This window comes from Crocodylus porosus, unplaced genomic scaffold, assembly GCF_001723895.1.
Source record: "Crocodylus porosus isolate Cpor-Errol unplaced genomic scaffold, CroPor_comp1, whole genome shotgun sequence".
Taxonomy (NCBI): domain Eukaryota; kingdom Metazoa; phylum Chordata; order Crocodylia; family Crocodylidae; genus Crocodylus; species Crocodylus porosus.
The window spans coordinates 58,772,573-58,790,213 of NW_017728906.1; the positions used below are offsets into that span (position 1 = coordinate 58,772,573).

Genomic DNA, 17,641 nt, shown 5'->3' on the forward strand with positions numbered 1-17,641 from the left:
TCATTGGTGCCCACATGAATAAGGAGCATGGGGTAGTGGTCTGTGGGCCGGAGGAGCTGCGGGATCCTCTCCGCAATGTCTCGGATGCGGGCCCCCGGGAAGCAGGAGACTTCCCGGGCTAAGGGGTTCTTTAATTAAAAATTATGTGTTGTCACTTCACCACCACTTTGAGTTTAGATTTTCTTTTATACCCTTTAGCAGGGAAAGAAGGATCAGAAAGTAGATTACTGCAATATTCATAACATTTAAAATAATATGCAACTATCCCAAACACTGATGTCTGGAAAGATTTTTCCTATGTTTTCTGTTAGATTTTTCACGCATACTCAAAAACATGCTAAATTTGGGTCCAAGTGAGTGAGTTAGTGACTTTTATTTGGTTAAAGATAAATCTTTATATGTCAAAACAAATGTATAATAATAACTGGCTTATTTATAAAAGGCTTATTAAATTATTTGAAATGTTCTGAATGATAAATTTAGAAATCTGAGAGCCTTAAGCTTCTGGTGGGAAATCTGTTCATGTATTCAAGCACAAATAGCAGGGGTTAGAAACTTTTCAGAGCCACAGGCCAAAACAATCTGTCTTGTGTTTATCGGACTTCAAGCCAACCTCATGATCGCTGTCACCACCATAGTTGTGGCCTTCCCCTCCTGCAACTTCACCTCGCCGCCACCCCAGCTGCAGTGCAGACACGGCTCCTCACTGCCCAGTCCCGAAACCAGAACCCCACCAAAGCTCCCTTGTTACTGACATGTTGCTGAAGGCCCCTGGCTCTGCGTGCTGGATCCAGCCGTCCCATAACCTGGATCCAGCCGGTGGCCTTTATGTTGTTGACGGCTGGTTTATGGTGTCAGGTGATGATCCTCTCTCCCTTGAAGCGTTTTAATGGGCAAATCTGAAAGCACTTTGGGAAAGCACTAGGTTGAGGGCCCAGGCCTAAAAAAGGAGGTAAGCAGAGTTTTTAGATCAGGGACAGGCAATTATTTTGGGGCTGAGGGCTGCTTACTGAGTTTCGGAAAGCCATCGAGGGCCACGTGACAGGCAGTTCAGGGCAGATTAATATTAATTTTCTACATTTTTTAGGGGCCCTGCGGGCAGGATAGAATGGCTTAGCGGGCTACATCCAGCCCTGAGCCGCATTTTGCCTACCCCTCATTTAGATGCTTAAGTTCTAGAGTGTGATCCTCAAAACTGGTACCTGAATTGTGGCCAGGAAGGTTCCCTAGGTACCTAGGCGCCAGTGCTTGCCCAGAACTGTGCTACAACCTTGTAAGGGCCCAGTGCTTAGCCCAGTCAGCAATCTTGGAGTCAGTGTTCTTTCACCTGTCTCCCCTTAGCGGCCCAGTCTGATATGTTAAGTATAATCAAAACAGCACTGTACCTATGAAATCCACCTGCACACAAAATATAGCAGTGATGGCCACTTTGGCCATGTTTTTGATTGAGAGGAACTGGTGGCAGAGGTACCTTATTTTTATGTAGTGACTTCTGAATGGTAATCAACCCTCATAAATTTTATATAAAGCATAAATATACATCTACCACACTTTTATGTTCTTCAGAATAGAGATTTTAGTTGAACTACTGCTGTCAGTAGGTTATTCTAAACATATTGTCCTTGCCTCTTATCTTAATCTAGGGTAGTGATGGCTAGCCTTTTTAGCAGGCATGCTACAAATTAGCCCTGCACCCTCCCCAAGTGCCACTCCTGTCACTTTATCTACGTAGTCTGCTGCTGCTCGGCTATCTGCTTGCTGCCCTGCCTAATGCTCCCAGCCCTGTCTGCTGTTGTACTGCCTGTCTTCTATCTGATGTGCTTCATGCTCCTTGTGCCCCAAGTTCGCCACCCCTGATCTGCTGCTTTCGCTTCACTGCAGCTAAAAACAATTAGTTCAAGTGGTGTTGCAAGTTTGTTCTGTATATCTTAACTTGGGCTGGTGCTTGCTTACTGATTTGCTAACCCTGCAACCCAACAAATACTCTTAGGCACTGGAGCACCTACATTTCTGCTGTTGATCCCCAGGTAAGCTCAGTGTGATGCTAATGTGCAGCCAAGCAAACCTATTGTATTTGCCCAAATCCAAGACTACTTCAAATGCAAGACGAGACCCTCAGTAATTAGATTCTGTTTATAGAAAATACATAATTTTTTTTACAGTTTTCCATATATAGAATCTAATTATCAGAGGATCATCCTAAATTCAGTTGTTGTCCCTTCTTCTCCTGCCCCCCTCTCTCCCCTCCACTGCTGTAGTGGGGAAAACAGCAGTATGAGGCAGGGGGAGCAAGCTGCCTCATGCAGCCTCTGCCTGCCCCCTCTCCCACCCTCTGCTTGCTGTCCAGTACAGCTCTGGTTCCATTCAGCAGCAGTGGTGGAAGCATAATCTCCATGCCAGGAGGAGATAGGCTGAGGGAAGTAGACAGTGGGGTGGGGGAGGGCAGGTACCTCTTCTGTCTCTGATTGGTCCTGACGGGCTTAGTGTTGGAGTTGGAGCTGCAGCAACTCCCCTACCCTATGTCCTCAAATCCAAGACGAGAGGCCTCCCCGCCTCCATGCTGAATGGAGGGGGGGAAAAAACCCTTGTTTTGGATTTGAGTAAATACAGTATTTTCTGCTCCATTTCCAAAATACTTATATCTGCAGTTTTTTAATTCAACTTAATTTTGAAAACACATGCTGTGTTTTAATATGGAATGCAATAGTTGGTGAGCAAGAAATTGTGAGTGAAGGGAAAAGGGGAAAAGTGGAGTCATTTTGGAGGGCTGGATAAATCCAGAACAGTAAATATCATGTAAATATTTCAGCTCTTCTCATTTTTTTTTTTTTTCTACTGATGCTTATGACCAGTGCAGAAACAGTGCCTAATTTTATCTGTTGTTCTTTTCATTAAAAAAAAAATCTCCAGCTGAATATTACAGACCCAAATGTGTATGGTATTGTGTGTGAACTGAATGGAAATTATACTTTTTTTTCCAAGTTTATTAGCAATTGATAGTTATAATGTAAACTTCACTAATTTTCTGTTTGTTTTCTTCTTTTGTTTAGGATCTTTACACTAAAGCAATGCCCAAAGTAGAAAAAACTGTTGAACGTGGCAGAGGTAAATTGGCTTAAAATTGTATTTACTATCAACAAAAATCACAGTGCAAGTCTATCATTTAAAATTTCTATTGGCATGAAAGTTCAATAAGTATTGTTCTTTGTACCATGTAAGTAGGTAAAGCTATTTCAATTCTTTCTCCTGTTTGTGCTATAGAGTTTGTTAGAATTCCTTTGAGCAACATTGTTACATTTTCAGTCATTAACACTATAGATTTGCATCTGTCTTCAAGCAGTGCAAAAGTAATAATAGCTTTGTGACGCATGTCTGCAACATTGTTAAACAGGACTGTACAGGAGCCATAAAGATTTTCTCATAGTTCAGCCGTAGTTCAGCCACTGTAAGTCAGTCTGCAGAAACAACAGAAAGTCCACTGTCATTCAGGATTTGTTGATCAAAGTTTTTGTTTTTTTCCTTATTATTTTTCGGCTTTTTTGTGTTCATCCCTCTCTCCCCCTCTGCTCAGAAATATTTTGCTAAAATAGGTATGGTTTTGGTTTTTTTTAATTGTATGATGGTTCATAGTGTGAAGTATCACCTAACAGAGGAGTTCAGGTGGGACTTCTCACAGGTGCAAAGTTTACGCATTAGAGCTTATTGGAGGACTGGGTCTCTCTGAATTAAGCTGTACCAGTCTTTTGAACATCCTTCTCTATATGGAAAGCTTTCTGGGTTTTTAATCCATGTCATCTCTTTCTAGATCTCTGATTTCCGCTGGGTCTCTTGCTTAGAGAGGGTGGCCAGAACTGACTTCAGTGAAGCAGTGCTTGAGCTAAGTGAGCTGCTTACAAAGATTAGTCGAAGTGCTGGGGCCAAGGAAAATACAGGATATAAGAAACAATCTAGAAGCTAAATCAAACTCCCTATAGGAATTGGCAAATAATAAAATAACACTATGTGTTTAGTTTTATTTTCTTATCACGGGAGAAGAGGGCAAAAACTTCAAAACCTTTGCAAGGAGATGTTAAAAGGTTATGACAGTTGAAATGGTCACTATTTTTGGTGTTGTTCCTTATTGCAAACACATGTGTTTTGAATTCTTGCTAGAGGGTTGTGAATTTCTCAAAAATCCCCCTGCTGGATTCTATCCGAGACTCGGTGTGATTGGGTTTGCTGGAATTGTTGGACTCTTTTTTGCTAGAGGTAGGTGCTTTTTTGAAACCACTTGTTTTTTATGATTGCAGGTAAATATGTTCTTTTAATCTCATTTAGCTTTTCAGTTAATGGGTATTTGTAACAATTGCAAATTAAGTGCATTTCTGTATAAATTACCTTTTAAAAGAACCTTGCCAGTTCTTGGCAGAGTTGATTTATTTCATGTTCTCATATCTTTGCATAAAGCTACTTAAGAGTAAATTGTAATTAAAGTATAGCAAGTTCATATGTATTTTGCAGCATAAAAATTCTATGTAATTCATTTAATTACTTAGAGCATATTTACACTTTACAAGGAAAGGGAATTTTAAAATATTCTAATTTCTATAGATTTTAGTAGTGTGTGATAAGACAGAGCAGACTAAATTACTTTGGATGATATTTGAATGATATGAGCAATGGTCTCAAGTTGCAGCAGGGGAGGTTTAGATCATATATTAGGAAGAATTTTCTCACTCAGAGGGTAGTAAAGCACTAACAGGTTACCCAGAAAGGTTGTGGACTCTCCATCCTTGGCGGTTTTTAAGACCTGGCTAGACAAAGTCTTGGCTTGGATGATCTAGTTAGGGATCGTCCTGCTTTAAGCAGGGAGTTGGACTAGATGAACACGTGGCTAGGAACAGAAGTTGCACATAAACTGGTTTAAGTAATCAGAAACTGGTTTAAATGTGTAACAGACATTCAGTGCACGTAAACCAGTTTCAAAATGGCTGAAATAGGTTTAAGATAAACTTGGTTAACTGATTTAGATCAAACTGGTTTATGAAACTTCTGTCCTAGACCCCTTCCTGGTTCAAGTTAAATCACAGTCCCCCAGTTCTATAGGGTAATTTTCATGGCAGAAATGCACTAATAAAAATAAATCCAAATGAAATTTTAAAATATCACTTGAATGTGGTAATGTGTCTGAGGAAAGTGATAGGCCTGGACTAACTCATGTGGTAAAATGTCTGTAATGCAGCAAAGTCTCTGGTAATTTATATGCAATTAAATGATAATGCAATCCAAGTGTCTGGATAATACATACTGTAACGGAACTTTTCTTCTGTGGAACAGGTTCAAAAATAAAGAGGCTGGTGTATCCAGTGGGTTTTATGGGGATTGGTGCATCCCTCTATTATCCACAGCAGGCTGTTGCTATTGCAAAGGTCAGTGGTGATATTTCTAATTTTGGGGAAATCTCTTTTCTTTGAAACTTATTTCTTACACTTTCAAATTAATTGCTAGTCTCCATCTTTATTTAAGAGCTGGCAGAATGTTTGGCTTTTATTTAAAAAAAAGAAAAGAAAGCTAAAGCAGGAACCTTCGTTCACACCTCTTCTGCTAAAACTGGACATGCATATCACAGTGTAGAGCAGTCAGGGTATAAGCAGACATTGCCAAACAAAGCGGATGAGTTTTGCTGGGATGTGTCCTGGCATAGCTAATCTGTTTCAATAGGCGAAACGGATGTTGCCCATTGTCCCGCAGGGTCATACCCTTGCTACTCCCAGGAGTGGCCGGGGCATGATCCTACAGGACAACACAAGGAGCATGTCTGTGCAGCTGGAGAAACCCAAGGCTCTGACACTTGCAGAGGTGCATGCTTGGGAAATCCAACCTGGGACATGCCTCATCAAAAGAAGGCCAAGCAGGTCTTCCTGAGTGTGCAGAATGAGGCCTCTGAAGCCTTGGAAGTACCTGCCCGGAGGTACATCCAGCTGGAAAATGCAGGCAGCTCCAGGATTTCCACACTCTCCCACCTCAAAGCAAATGGTCGTCTGCTGTAAAACAGCCATACAAACTCATAGCACCTGTCATAGCCAAACATTTTTTAAACCGTAATGTGAAAAATGGCATGGATGTCTGTTTGCTTGGTGGTGGGACAAAGGCAACATCTGTTTCCAGTCTCATAATACGTTGGCTGACTGTCCCGTTCTTTTAATGCCTTTATTTTGCAACTTACTCCAGGCACCAGTGTGCTATGTTTGAGGAATCGGCCTCTAATGCAGGACTTCTCCCTCAGTCTCCTAAACTTAGGTAATACTCTGATTCTTTATGGTGGTCTACTTTTTGCTTGTACAACTCAGATGTAGGAGGTATTGCAGTGAAAGAAAGAAAGCACAGACTGGGACTAGGGAGATTTTTACAGGGATTCTTCAGGAACAGTCATGCCTTGTGTGAAAATTGGCACTGAAACTTTCTCTTGTTTTGTGTGGGGGTTTTTTGGGGGGGGGGGGGGCTGAACGGAGGGGGATGGGATGTTTCGGGTTTAATCTAAATTGTGTGCATCATATTCATTCTAGAACAGGGTAGTAATTCTTCTGCTCAGTGATATCCTGTTTGTGCATTGGCTACCTCTTACTGACAAATCAGTGTGTAAACTTACAATTAAGATTGCTAAAGTTTGAAAGTTGCTTTGATAGGAAGCATAGACTAGGAGATGGCTAGCTAAGGCAACATATAGTCCATGCTGGCTTAGTAATGTGCCTTATTACCCACACGTTAACTATGCTTGCAAACTTCTCATTGCACAACAAATACATTTCTAAGACTTAAGCAAAGAACAAATTTTTTTTGCTACTACTTAGTTGGTCTAATAAAAAATACTGCCACTAACCCAAGAGTTTTGTTTGTTTCTAACACCTCGCCACCCAAAATACAGATGTATTATTGCTTCAGAATCACGCCATAATTTAAGCTTCTGTAAATTGTATATCTTCTAGAAATACCTCTAGTTTTAAAAGTATGCATGGTACTATTGAAATATCAAGAATATGTGATATTCTTAAAGTTTCAGGCTCGAAACTTGCAGACTTCCAAGGCAGTCTTTTATTCTGGGTTTGTATAGTCCCTAGAAGAGGTAATGTCATCTGGATTGGGAACGGTATGCATTTCCATAATGCCAGCTGTGTATGTTGTCAATAAAAATAGTGTTAGCTGTTGTCTGTAGGGAGCAAAAAGTGATGACTGGTACAGCTAAATATCAAAACTGAATTACCATATTTACCCAAATCCAAGACTACTTCAAGTTTAAGACTACATCCCATTCTCCCCCCACCCCCCCAGTTAATTATATTTATAGAAATTTTTACATTTTTTATAATTATCCATGTATAGAATGTAATTATGGGAGGAGGTAATCTTAAATTCATCTCCCCTGCACTGCTATGACAGGGAAAGCAGCAGTGGTGGTGAGGGGCCAGACCCATGCCTGGACTGCCTGCCTTCTTGCCCCTCTTTCTCTTCCTGTGCCTGTCCCTGTCCCCCTGCCATGTGTCCCCTCCACCTGTGGTTGCCCCCTCATCCCTTGCAAGAGAGACAGCTGAAGGTAAGGAGTAGAGTACGTGACTGGGGCTGGAGCTAGGGCCAGAGGTAGGGCATCATGGGGGGGTTGGTAGGCTGTGTGATATCCCCCATGCTCTCCCCAAGCTGCACATTGCAGGTCTCCCCTGTGTGCCTTCCCCCTACTTGCCCCCTGTCTCATGCTATCTCCACAGTGTGTTCCCTGCCCCCACTGCATGATCTCCCCTGTGTTCCCTCTCCCACTGTGTCAGCTACCCTGGTTCTGGGTAGGTGGCTGCTCAGATCTGGGCCAAAGCCAGAGCTGAACCACCTATTGTTGTGGACTATATAAGACACAGCTTTCATTTCCTTGTTAGTCTCTGTAACGGAAGACTTAAAGACTCATTTAATGATCTTATGCTGCTTCCACATATCCCAAGATTCCTTGGTACTAAGTACAAACTTGTAACTTCAAGAGTGGAGTTCTTTTCTTGTCTCTTAGGAGCATTTTATATATACTAAATTCAAGAAAAATTGAAATCCTTGTCAAAATCAGTTAGATTCTTTGATACAGCAAAGACAGGTTTTTTAATATTCGTTTTAGTTGATGGAACTTTCGTGTTTTTTCAGCTGTTTTGTTTTCCAAGATAAATGGAATAACAGACCTATATTTTAACTTACTTTTATATCCAATGTCAGTCTGAAAAAAGCATCTACTGTTCATTAACCCAAATCAACTTATCATAGAAAAATTTTCCATCATGTTTTTAAGACTGTTATTCATGGGTGCCAGGTCCTTAAGTAATCTTTGTATTTCATGCTTCCTGGCACCTTGGGAGCAAAAAGCTGTTGTAACTGAGTCCCTTGACAGCAAGCAGAACTGACTACAGCTAACCATATAATAAATACAAAAAGTCAACAGTTTCTCAATTAAGATTCCCACTCAGGCAGTGGCAGCCAATCTTTTGGGTAGGCATGCCACAAATTAGCAACAAACCCTCTCTGAGTGCCACTCCAATTTCCTTCCCCTGCCTGATCTGGTCTTGTTTCTGGTCCCTGCCTTATCTGTCACTGTGCTGCCTGCCTCCTCCCCAGTCAGCTGTGCACTGCACATGAAGGCTGCTAGTGCCTCTTGTGGCACTCTTGCCTCAGGTTAGCCACCTCTGCACTAGGAGTGATATTACAGAGATATTAACCATTAACTGGGACATGCCACTATCTCAGATATGGCATGGATGTACTTTTGAAACGTGTGCCTGGGGTGCTTTTCTGCCTCAAACCCCTCCCTGCTGTCTGCTGCTTAGTGAGCAGAGATGTGCCAGCTCCTTGGCCTTTGGCATCTCAGCCTTGCCTGTTTCACCCAGGGCTTGCCAGCCCTTAGCAGAAAGGATTTTGCCAGCTAGAAGGATCACACACTTATCTTGTCATGTACTCAGAAAAGATGGATTTTTCCCTAGACAAAGTTGGGGGGAAGCCAAACAGAAGAGTGGGGAGAATGATGGTAGGAATGGAGTGCTGCCATGATGGAGGGTATGGAGCAGCGCTGGCCTTGTCACCCCGGCCCTGCTCCTTGGAGGCAGTGGTGACGCAGGGTAGTGGTGGAAGGGGACGGAGGAGTGCCATCATGATGGTGAGGACAGAGGGGATGGAGCAGGGGGAAGGCCAGTGCTCCTGGCCTCTTCTCCCCCTGTCGTCGTCTCCCGCCCCCGGCTCCTTGGAGGCCACAGCTAAGGGTGGTGGCAGCGCGGTGCTGACCTTAGCCCCTACCCCAAGGTCACTGCCGTGCTGCCACCATCCTGCATGTCCCCCCCACCCCCATGATGATTCTTGGTGGGCAGTAATCTAGAATCACAGTTCACCCTGATAAATGGGTAAAAAGATAACAAAAAGGATTTAATCGGGGGAAAAGACAGCATAAGAAATCAGTAACCACCATATGTTGAAGTACAGATGAAAATATAAGAATACACAAACCAAAAAGTATCAGAGCAGTAAGCTGTTCTTTCCCTACACCTTAAATCCAAGAATGCAGTCCCTAGATGCCTTCAGTAGGTTAACAGAAACAGCTTCTTTTTCTGAATCTCCTACCAGCGACTTCTGCAAATTCTCCTGTTAGCTTCTTTACCCAGCCTGCTTCATTTATGAAGACAGTAGTACCCTGCTCTTAAAGCAGGCTTAAGAATAATTTCTTATCTGGGTATTCACATAAGTCACCTATTGATTTTTGGGGGCTACACTATGCATATGACTTCCTGCTCTTCCCTCCAAAATGGTTTGTGTTTACCAGAACAGAAATCTTTTCTGCTCTAATTAGGACCTGGAGAATATATGTACCCCTTTCAGACATAGATTTGTTAATCCAATGTATTGTCTCCCTCAATTTTTGCTCAGTGGGAATTGTTCTGCCTCTTTCTAGGCTTTACTCACACTAAGGTTTTTCCATTTAAGGTTTTTCCTTTTAAAATGTAAATTAATCATTGTGCGGGAGGGCCTTTCCATGAGTAAACACCCATGTCAGATGCTGATTACAGCCTTTCCTTAGATGCCAAAGAAACTCATTGTCTATCACTTGTAGGTCGTATTATGCAATCCTGCCCGATTATAACATATAAGAAATGTATTCTGGTATTTGATATAAAAAATTTGTAACATAAGGACAGTAAGACTAGCTGCAGCTTGATGTTGCCTATCTAGAAGCTACACTTGCCATGTCAGTAAAATAGGTCATGCAAGACACCCCGCAATCTTCCAGATCAGCATGGGGGTTCATGGCAAAAACCTAAGCATAATGCATGTTATAAGTGTAAGATTTATACACAATTAGGAGACAGGGAAGGTTTTTTATATACAGGTAAGGTTGAAGGAAACACTTGTCATGACATTTAGAGATTACTGTGCTTACCACAGGTATTGGCAAGCTAAAGAATCAAGAATGTGAGGCCACTTCAAGGTCCTCCAGAATCTTCTGAGAATTTTCCAGTCTTGCTTTTTAATTTAAGTAAAGAGTAACTACTGAGTTAAATATATTTGCTGTGTTGCAGTGAATCTAGGAGAGCTTAGAAAGTTGTCTGATGTTCTGGAATATAACAGTAATGAATAAGGAATTCTTGGTCATTGTATATTTAAATTCAGCCTGTAGTTGATGCTTCTCTACAGTCTGGAGAAAGCAATAGTTTGAAAAATCTGGAACAGTTTATTAGTGTGTTTTGTTCTGTTTTCTAAATTTTCAGTGACCACTTCAGGAATAAAAAAACCAGAATGTGGTAAAACTTAATAAAACCTGATCTTTTAGGATTACATGCAATGGAGGTGTTGGGGGATTGGGAATGTTGATGTCATAATTTAACTGGACAGCCTTTGATTTGGAAACTTCTTGGTTTTTCTGTCTGCATGAACTATTTAACCTTCTTTCCAGTTTTGTTTGGGTTGTGGTTACTTCTCTCTGTTAGAAGTTCTGACAGCTGTCTCACTTAAAGAAAAATTTAGCTGTGAAAATACAAGGCCCAGTTCTGCATTCATTACACATCCAAAATTTGAATTTCATTAACTCTGGATTTCTTGGGTGTTTCATGGTATGCAAGACTGCACTCTGTACATGGCGATTATTAAGTCCAATTTTATTTTGATATCTCCTAAGGGCCAACCCAGGGGGCTCCTTGTGCAAGGTACTGTACAAACACAGATTGAGTGGTCCCTGTTTCAAAGACCTTACCTTTTAAGTATATCAAGCAAACAGTGCTGGATTAATGCATAGGCAAACTAGGCATATGCCTAGGACCTTGAGCTGCAGAGGCGGCTTGATCCTTCTCTCTGTGGCGGTGATGCAGATGGCCCTGTCCATCTCCCTTCTTTTACCTTCCCTTCCCCTCCCCTGTGCTGGTCTCACCGTGGCAGTGGCTGCTTCCTAGCAGCAGCTCCAAACCCTGCTCCCCCTAGGCAGTGGCACCAGGGTGGGGAAGGGGATCTCACCAGGCCCGGAGCCCACAAGTTTGTTTGCCTAGGGCCCACTAAAGGGTTAATCCGACCCTGCAAGCAAACACAGTATAAGAGTCAGGTATAACATGAGCTGGAAAAGTTTTGGTAATTCAGTATTTTGTTAAAGTATTTCCATAACTTGCTTGTGCCTTTAAAAGTGCAGAGACCAAGCAGTCCATCACAGTTGACACTTTTTTTTCCACCAATTTGACCTACACTTTGTGTAGATTAAAAAGTGTATGCTGAAGGAGTCTGGTTAAGCAAGAAGCAGCAGCTGTGACCTATGGACTATTGTCTTTCAATCCTCTTGTTCTGTTTGCTGTTAATATTGGCATAATCGATCAAAAGGATTGTTTCTGTTGATTTTGTTTACCTAGGTACGTTTGTATTTCTTGTAGTTTTTGCCACCACACAGTATATTCAGATGAAGCAGAACCTTTCATTAGTGTAAAATGTAATTTCCTCTAACACAGATTATTGGTTTGAATATATTTAGAGTGAGTTCTTGAAAAACTAAACAAGAATGTGGGCAGTTTATGCTTGCAGCAACTGTGAAAATTTTGGAGATGTATTTCCCTGTTATTGCCAGGTCTCTGAGGATTAACTTGCTTCCTTCCCCTGCTCCCACTCTACCACCCTTCATCTTTGTTTTTATTACTTTCAGACATAGATACAATTATTGTTCGTTCACTTCCTTATGCCAGCTGCCAACAAAGTTATTTTTATATTTAAAATGTATACTCGTTTTACATGATAAGTAGGCAAGATATGAGTTTTTGAAACCAGCTTGTCCAAAGAGAGGTCTCACTTGGTTATCTAACTAGAAAAATGTAGTAATCAAATCTATTTGTATTCACCATGAACTAATTTTCAATATATGATTTTCTGTCTGTCAGGACCTACAACTTGCTCTTGAGATTATTTATTAATCTAGACCACTTTCCGTGCTTCACAGTAACATTGAAATAATAAATGTGGGGGAGGAGGGGCGTCTGTAAGATGCTGATGTAGGGCGTTTTTTGTCTTAAGACCAGAATCCATACTGAACTGAAGGACAGAATTCATGGTAATGATGACTGGGTGGTACGCTATAGTGGCTTCTCATTGTGTATAAACTTAAGTTTAACAAATGAGGAGAAAAGTTCTTATGTGATGCATTTTTTCCTTCTCTTCAGAGCATGAGTAATGGGTTTGTTAGACACTTGCAGATTGTCAGACAAGATGTTGATCTGTCGTGCATTTAAGTATCCTAATTGTATTTATTTGAATGGTTGGTTTGTGCTCAGTTTGAAAAGTTTTGTCCTGGAATGCTTCAAAGAGACAAAATTGTTCCTAGTTGCGGCTTGGGTGGAACATGCCCGCAACTTTTTCACCAGGGCTCTTATGGTGCATGTGTTTGTACATAAAATTCATAGTGGATCTTAAAGGCCTTTGTAGGGTTCAGGATGCTATCATGCTAGATGCAGTAGAAGCACTTTAAGGCTAGGGATAGACATTTCACACAAGCCTGTATAAGTGTTAGGCAATGGCTGAACCTGGTTTAAGATAGACCTGGATGGCTGTAGTATCAGACTGAATAGATTTAGGTTAAACCAGTTAGCCCATTGAACTTCTGTCCCAGATCCCCCTCGCAAGATGCAAGTTAAGTTTCGGTTCCCCTGCATTCCAGGATGCATTGCAACCCGCTGCTGACACCCCTCCCAACCCTCTTACCGTTCAGGTGGGCTAGCCTCTGCCCCAGTTTATCTGCTCCAGCTGAGCTGGGCAGCCCTGCCCCCAGCTGTCATGGAGCTAAGGTAGCCTTGTCAGCCCTGCCAGCAGCGGTAGCAGTATGAGGGTGGGCAAGAGGGAAAACTTTCCCTAGCCCCTCTCCCTCATCAGTCTCCTGCCTGTCAGCAACAGTGGGGAAGGGTGAGAGAGAATGGACCTCTGCTCTGGCCCCCCTCTGCTGGACTCTTTCCAATTTGTCCACATCCTTTCTGTAGTGGGGGGCCTGAAACTGGACACAGGACTCCAGATGTGGCCTCACCAATGCCAAATAGTGGGAAACAGTCACTTCCCCTGATCTGCTGGCAATGCTTCTACTATTTGGGGATTTGATAGCAGCCTTCAACTCCCAGAAGGGTGGTTCCAAAGAGAATGGAGCTAGATTGATAGATTGTTAGGTGCTGGAAGGGACTGTATACATCATGAGGTCCTGTCCCCCTGCACTAGGCAGGAAAAGACTACTGGGGTCAAGTGACCCCAGCGAGGTGACTGTCCAGTCTCCTTTTGAAGATTTCCAGGGTAGGTGACTGCACCATCACTGGAGGGAGTTTATTCCACAGCCTGGGCTCCCTGACTGAAGTTTTTCCTGGAATTGAGCCTGAAGCGACCTTCCAAAAGTTTGTATCCATTGTTCCTGGTCTTCCTCGGGGGGCTGCCCTGGTGAACAGCTGTTCACCAAGTTCTTGATGTACTCCTCTGATGCAGTGATAAGCCACTACCAAGTCCTTTCTTAGCCTTCTCTTCTGTAGACTGAGGAGGCCTACAGCCTCTCCTCATATGGCTTGTTTGGCAAGTCCCTGACCATATGGGTAGCTCTTCTCTCTACCCCCTCAAGTTTTTCCACATCCTTATTGAAGTTCGGCTTCCAGAACTGGATGCAGTACTCCAACTGCTGTCTCACCAGTGCGGAATACAGTGGGAGTATCACTTCCTTAGTTTTGCATGATATGCAATGGTTAATGCATGCCAGCATGTGGTTTGCCCTTCTGGCCACAACATCACACAGCCAGCTCATGTTCATGCGATGGTCGATCACTACCCCGGGTCCCTTTTGGCTGTGGTGCAAGTGAAATTGTCATCACTGAGCCTGTAAGTATGTTGGGGGGAGTGTTTGTGCCTAGATGGAGCACCTTACACTTCTGAGTGTTGGACTTCATCTGATTCCAGTCCACCCAACTCTTCAGCCTGTCCAGATCTGCCTATATCTGCAACCTGTCTTCTGGCATGACTATGCCCAGCCATGACTTGGTGTCATCCGCAAACTTAGCCAATGAGCTTTTCACCCCTACGTTCAAATCATTGATAAAGATGTTGAAAAGCACCAGTCCAAGCACAGACCCCTGAGGGACACCGCTGGCCACTTCTAAACTGTACTCAGTGGTGACATGACAACAAGGAACAATGATCTCAAGTTGCAGCAAGGGAAATTTAGGTTGGCTATCAGGAAAACCTTTCTCTCTAGGAGGGTGGTGAAGCACTGGAACAGGTTACCGAGAGAGGTGGTGGAAGCTCCATCCTTGGAGGTTTTTAAGACCTGGCTAGACAAAGCTTTGGCTGGGATGATCTAGCTGGGGATGATCCTGCTTTAAGCAGGAGGTTGGATTAGAGCAGTGGTTCTCAACTTTTTTGTACCAGGACCCATTTGTAAACATTGATGGCTAGTGCCAAAACACAGCTCCCTGGCCCTGCTGGTGCCTCTTACTCCTGACCCACAGCCCTGCTGGTGCTCCTCACTCTCATCCTTCTCCCTCTAGGCCCCAGCCCTCTGGTGTGTGGGGCTGAGTATGTGGGGTAGGGGGAGGAGTGGGTTATGGGGAGGCATGTGCCTCCCTAGATTTGTGCCGCATGTGGCTGCAGCCTGGCCAAACCAGCACAGGCAGGAGGTGCCTCCATGGCCCAGCAGGTGGGTCCCAGCGGAGTGGGGTGGATCAGGGCAGTGAGACTAAGTACTGCTGCTGCCATCAATCTGGCGCCAGCTGCAGCACCAGCAGCACAAAGAGTAAAGGATTGGGGGGGACACTATGCTGCCCTTGCATCCTCCCACCACTGGCTGTTTGCGCACTGGGCCATGGCTCTACCCACTACCATGACCTGATGGCCAGCAACAAGTCTTGTTGCCTTGCTCTACCCTCCTGCTCTGGGATCCACCTGCTGGGCCATGGAGACAGTTCATTTCCATGTTGGTCCGGCCAGGCTGCAGCCCCGTGCCCTCACAAATCCAGTCCAGCTATGGAGGCTAAAATCCAGCAACCTGTCTGTGCATTTTTTTAAGGGTAACTGTTTTATGTTTCTTGGGTTGTTAGGTGATGGTTTTCTTGTCTTGGTCAAAGTCTTTCAGATTCTGATACCAGAGAGAAGCTTCTCCTTGGTGTTACATAGTGAATTTCTGAAGCAAAATACGATAAGTACAGTCACAATTTTGCTAACAGGTGTTGTTTGGAAAGCTCCATGCAGTTTTGCTTGTGATGATGTCTGGCCAAAGGAAAAAAAAAGAACTGAAAAATGATGGTAAAATAAGAGTTTTAAGATATGTTAAAGTCAGAACTAAAACAAAATGGTAAAACCTGAAAGAGAAAATACAAAGTATGAATGTTGTCCTCCTTAACCATATGAGTGGTGGTTAATAGCATTGCCTGTTTTTTCTAAATCCACTTCTCTGTTTAATTTGCTTTGATAGTTTTTAAAAATGTGTTAAAAATCCTACTTTTCCCCTCTTATATGAGGGGTTTTTTTGCTGCCACTTTTTATTAAACTGTGCATATCATACTTCTGCAATATGCATGAAGCATGTGTATTTGTGTTTAAAACATCATCACTCAACTCCTTTTGTGATTTTTTTTTTCTTTTTTGTAACTACTGGTATTCAGGATTCAAATTATGGGAAGAGTTTGGGGCAGGGGAGGGCTGAGGCCCCCCCTCCATAAGAGATTAATACCCCTGGCCTGCCCCGCACCTTTCTAAGCAGCTCAGGCAGCGGTGGCTGCTCCTTCCAGCTGCCATCACTGCAGACCGCTCCCAGGAGTCAAAGTGTAATTCAAACCCTGCTGGTATTTCAAGGGAAACAAGAAGAAAAAGCCCATCCCATATGTTGGGTTTTTTTTGTTTGTTTGTTTTAAAGGTCACAGGTTCAAGGCTGTATGATTGGAGTCTGCAAGGATACATAGCCATAGAATCTCTCTGGAAAGACAGTCCTAAAAAGAAGAAATCTGGAAAAAAAGGAAGTGAAAAGGTAAGAAAATTAATTTCCAAAATATCTGACACTTCAAAGTCACAAAGCTTATATTTGGGATGATCAACTTTCATTTGTTTGTTTTTTAAATCAGTACAGCAGAACTCTCTTTTTAATCTGTACCATTTTTTCAAGGCAGACAATGAAATAGTCTCTAAATTCTGAGAAAATGTTAAGTAGCTCAAAATGCTAGGATTCAAAATTGTGTGGGTTTTTAATTTTTTTAAGCCTTAGTCAGCTTAAGGATATATAAAGAAGTGGGATGTATAGTGACTGAATGATACTGATCCACATTTTTGAGATCTCTTTTTTTTGTGCTGAACAGAAATTTTTATTACCTTTCCTACAAGTAGGAGATGGCGTCATATTTCTAGTGGAAGGTATTCAAAGCAGATGAAGGAAGTTGTAACTTCTGTTACATAAATGCAGACTCCTTAGTGAGGGACGAAACCTCTACTGTATATGTGGTATCTGTTCCACTTTTAAATGTATTACTGGTCCTGTAACTAACTTAAAATTTAAACTCACAGTGCCAAAGGCTTCTGAAAAAGTATAGATGCCATTAGGTTTTAGAAACGTGCAGTGGTAACATCAAGCAGTAATTAACTTAGCTTTTTATTTTGTGTTCCAAAGTTTCAAAAGGAAATTCGTGTGTGTTGCTGGAACGTAATAATCCTGAAGCTTTCATGTTATGATCTAGTTTATTCAGGCACTTGCCATCTCAGTGAAAAACAAATCATACAAAAAAATCCCAGAGACCACTGAATTAGTTTTCTTCTTTTTCTTGCTCCTTGCAGAATCTTTAAATTGTACGTGTGAGTTACCACAACATAAATTTATTTTGCTTGAGAAAGTAAAGTCTTAAAACATTAGAAGAAAACCTTTCTAATTGGCTCCTCAACTCCTGGGCTAGGGACAGGCATTCAAAAAGCCCAAGTCTGAATTGATTCAGTCTTTGCAGGGTAGTCTAACTTGGCTAGGCTGAACCGGTCATTCTCGCTGGACTGACAAAATGCTGGCACATGCCTGCAGCAGCTCAGGCTAAAAGCTGAGGGGTGCTAGAGCAGCCCTTACTTCACTTCCAGTGCTGAGCTGAGGTGGGGCATGGCCAGGCCCCACAGGATGCTCTGATCGGGGAGAGGTCCC

The 17,641-nt window shown here is 42.6% G+C and overlaps 1 protein-coding gene across 1 annotated transcript in view; it reads left to right on the forward strand.

The window, feature by feature from the left end:
- APOO (apolipoprotein O) overlaps window positions 1-17,641 on the forward strand; it is a 55,752-nt gene that overhangs the window by 16,734 nt on the left and 21,377 nt on the right. The window contains exons 4-7 of the mRNA XM_019529165.1: window positions 3,051-3,105; window positions 4,153-4,248; window positions 5,317-5,408; window positions 16,385-16,495. Of these exons, the coding sequence (XP_019384710.1) occupies window positions 3,051-3,105; window positions 4,153-4,248; window positions 5,317-5,408; window positions 16,385-16,495 (354 nt within the window). The remainder of the gene's footprint in view (window positions 1-3,050; window positions 3,106-4,152; window positions 4,249-5,316; window positions 5,409-16,384; window positions 16,496-17,641) is intronic.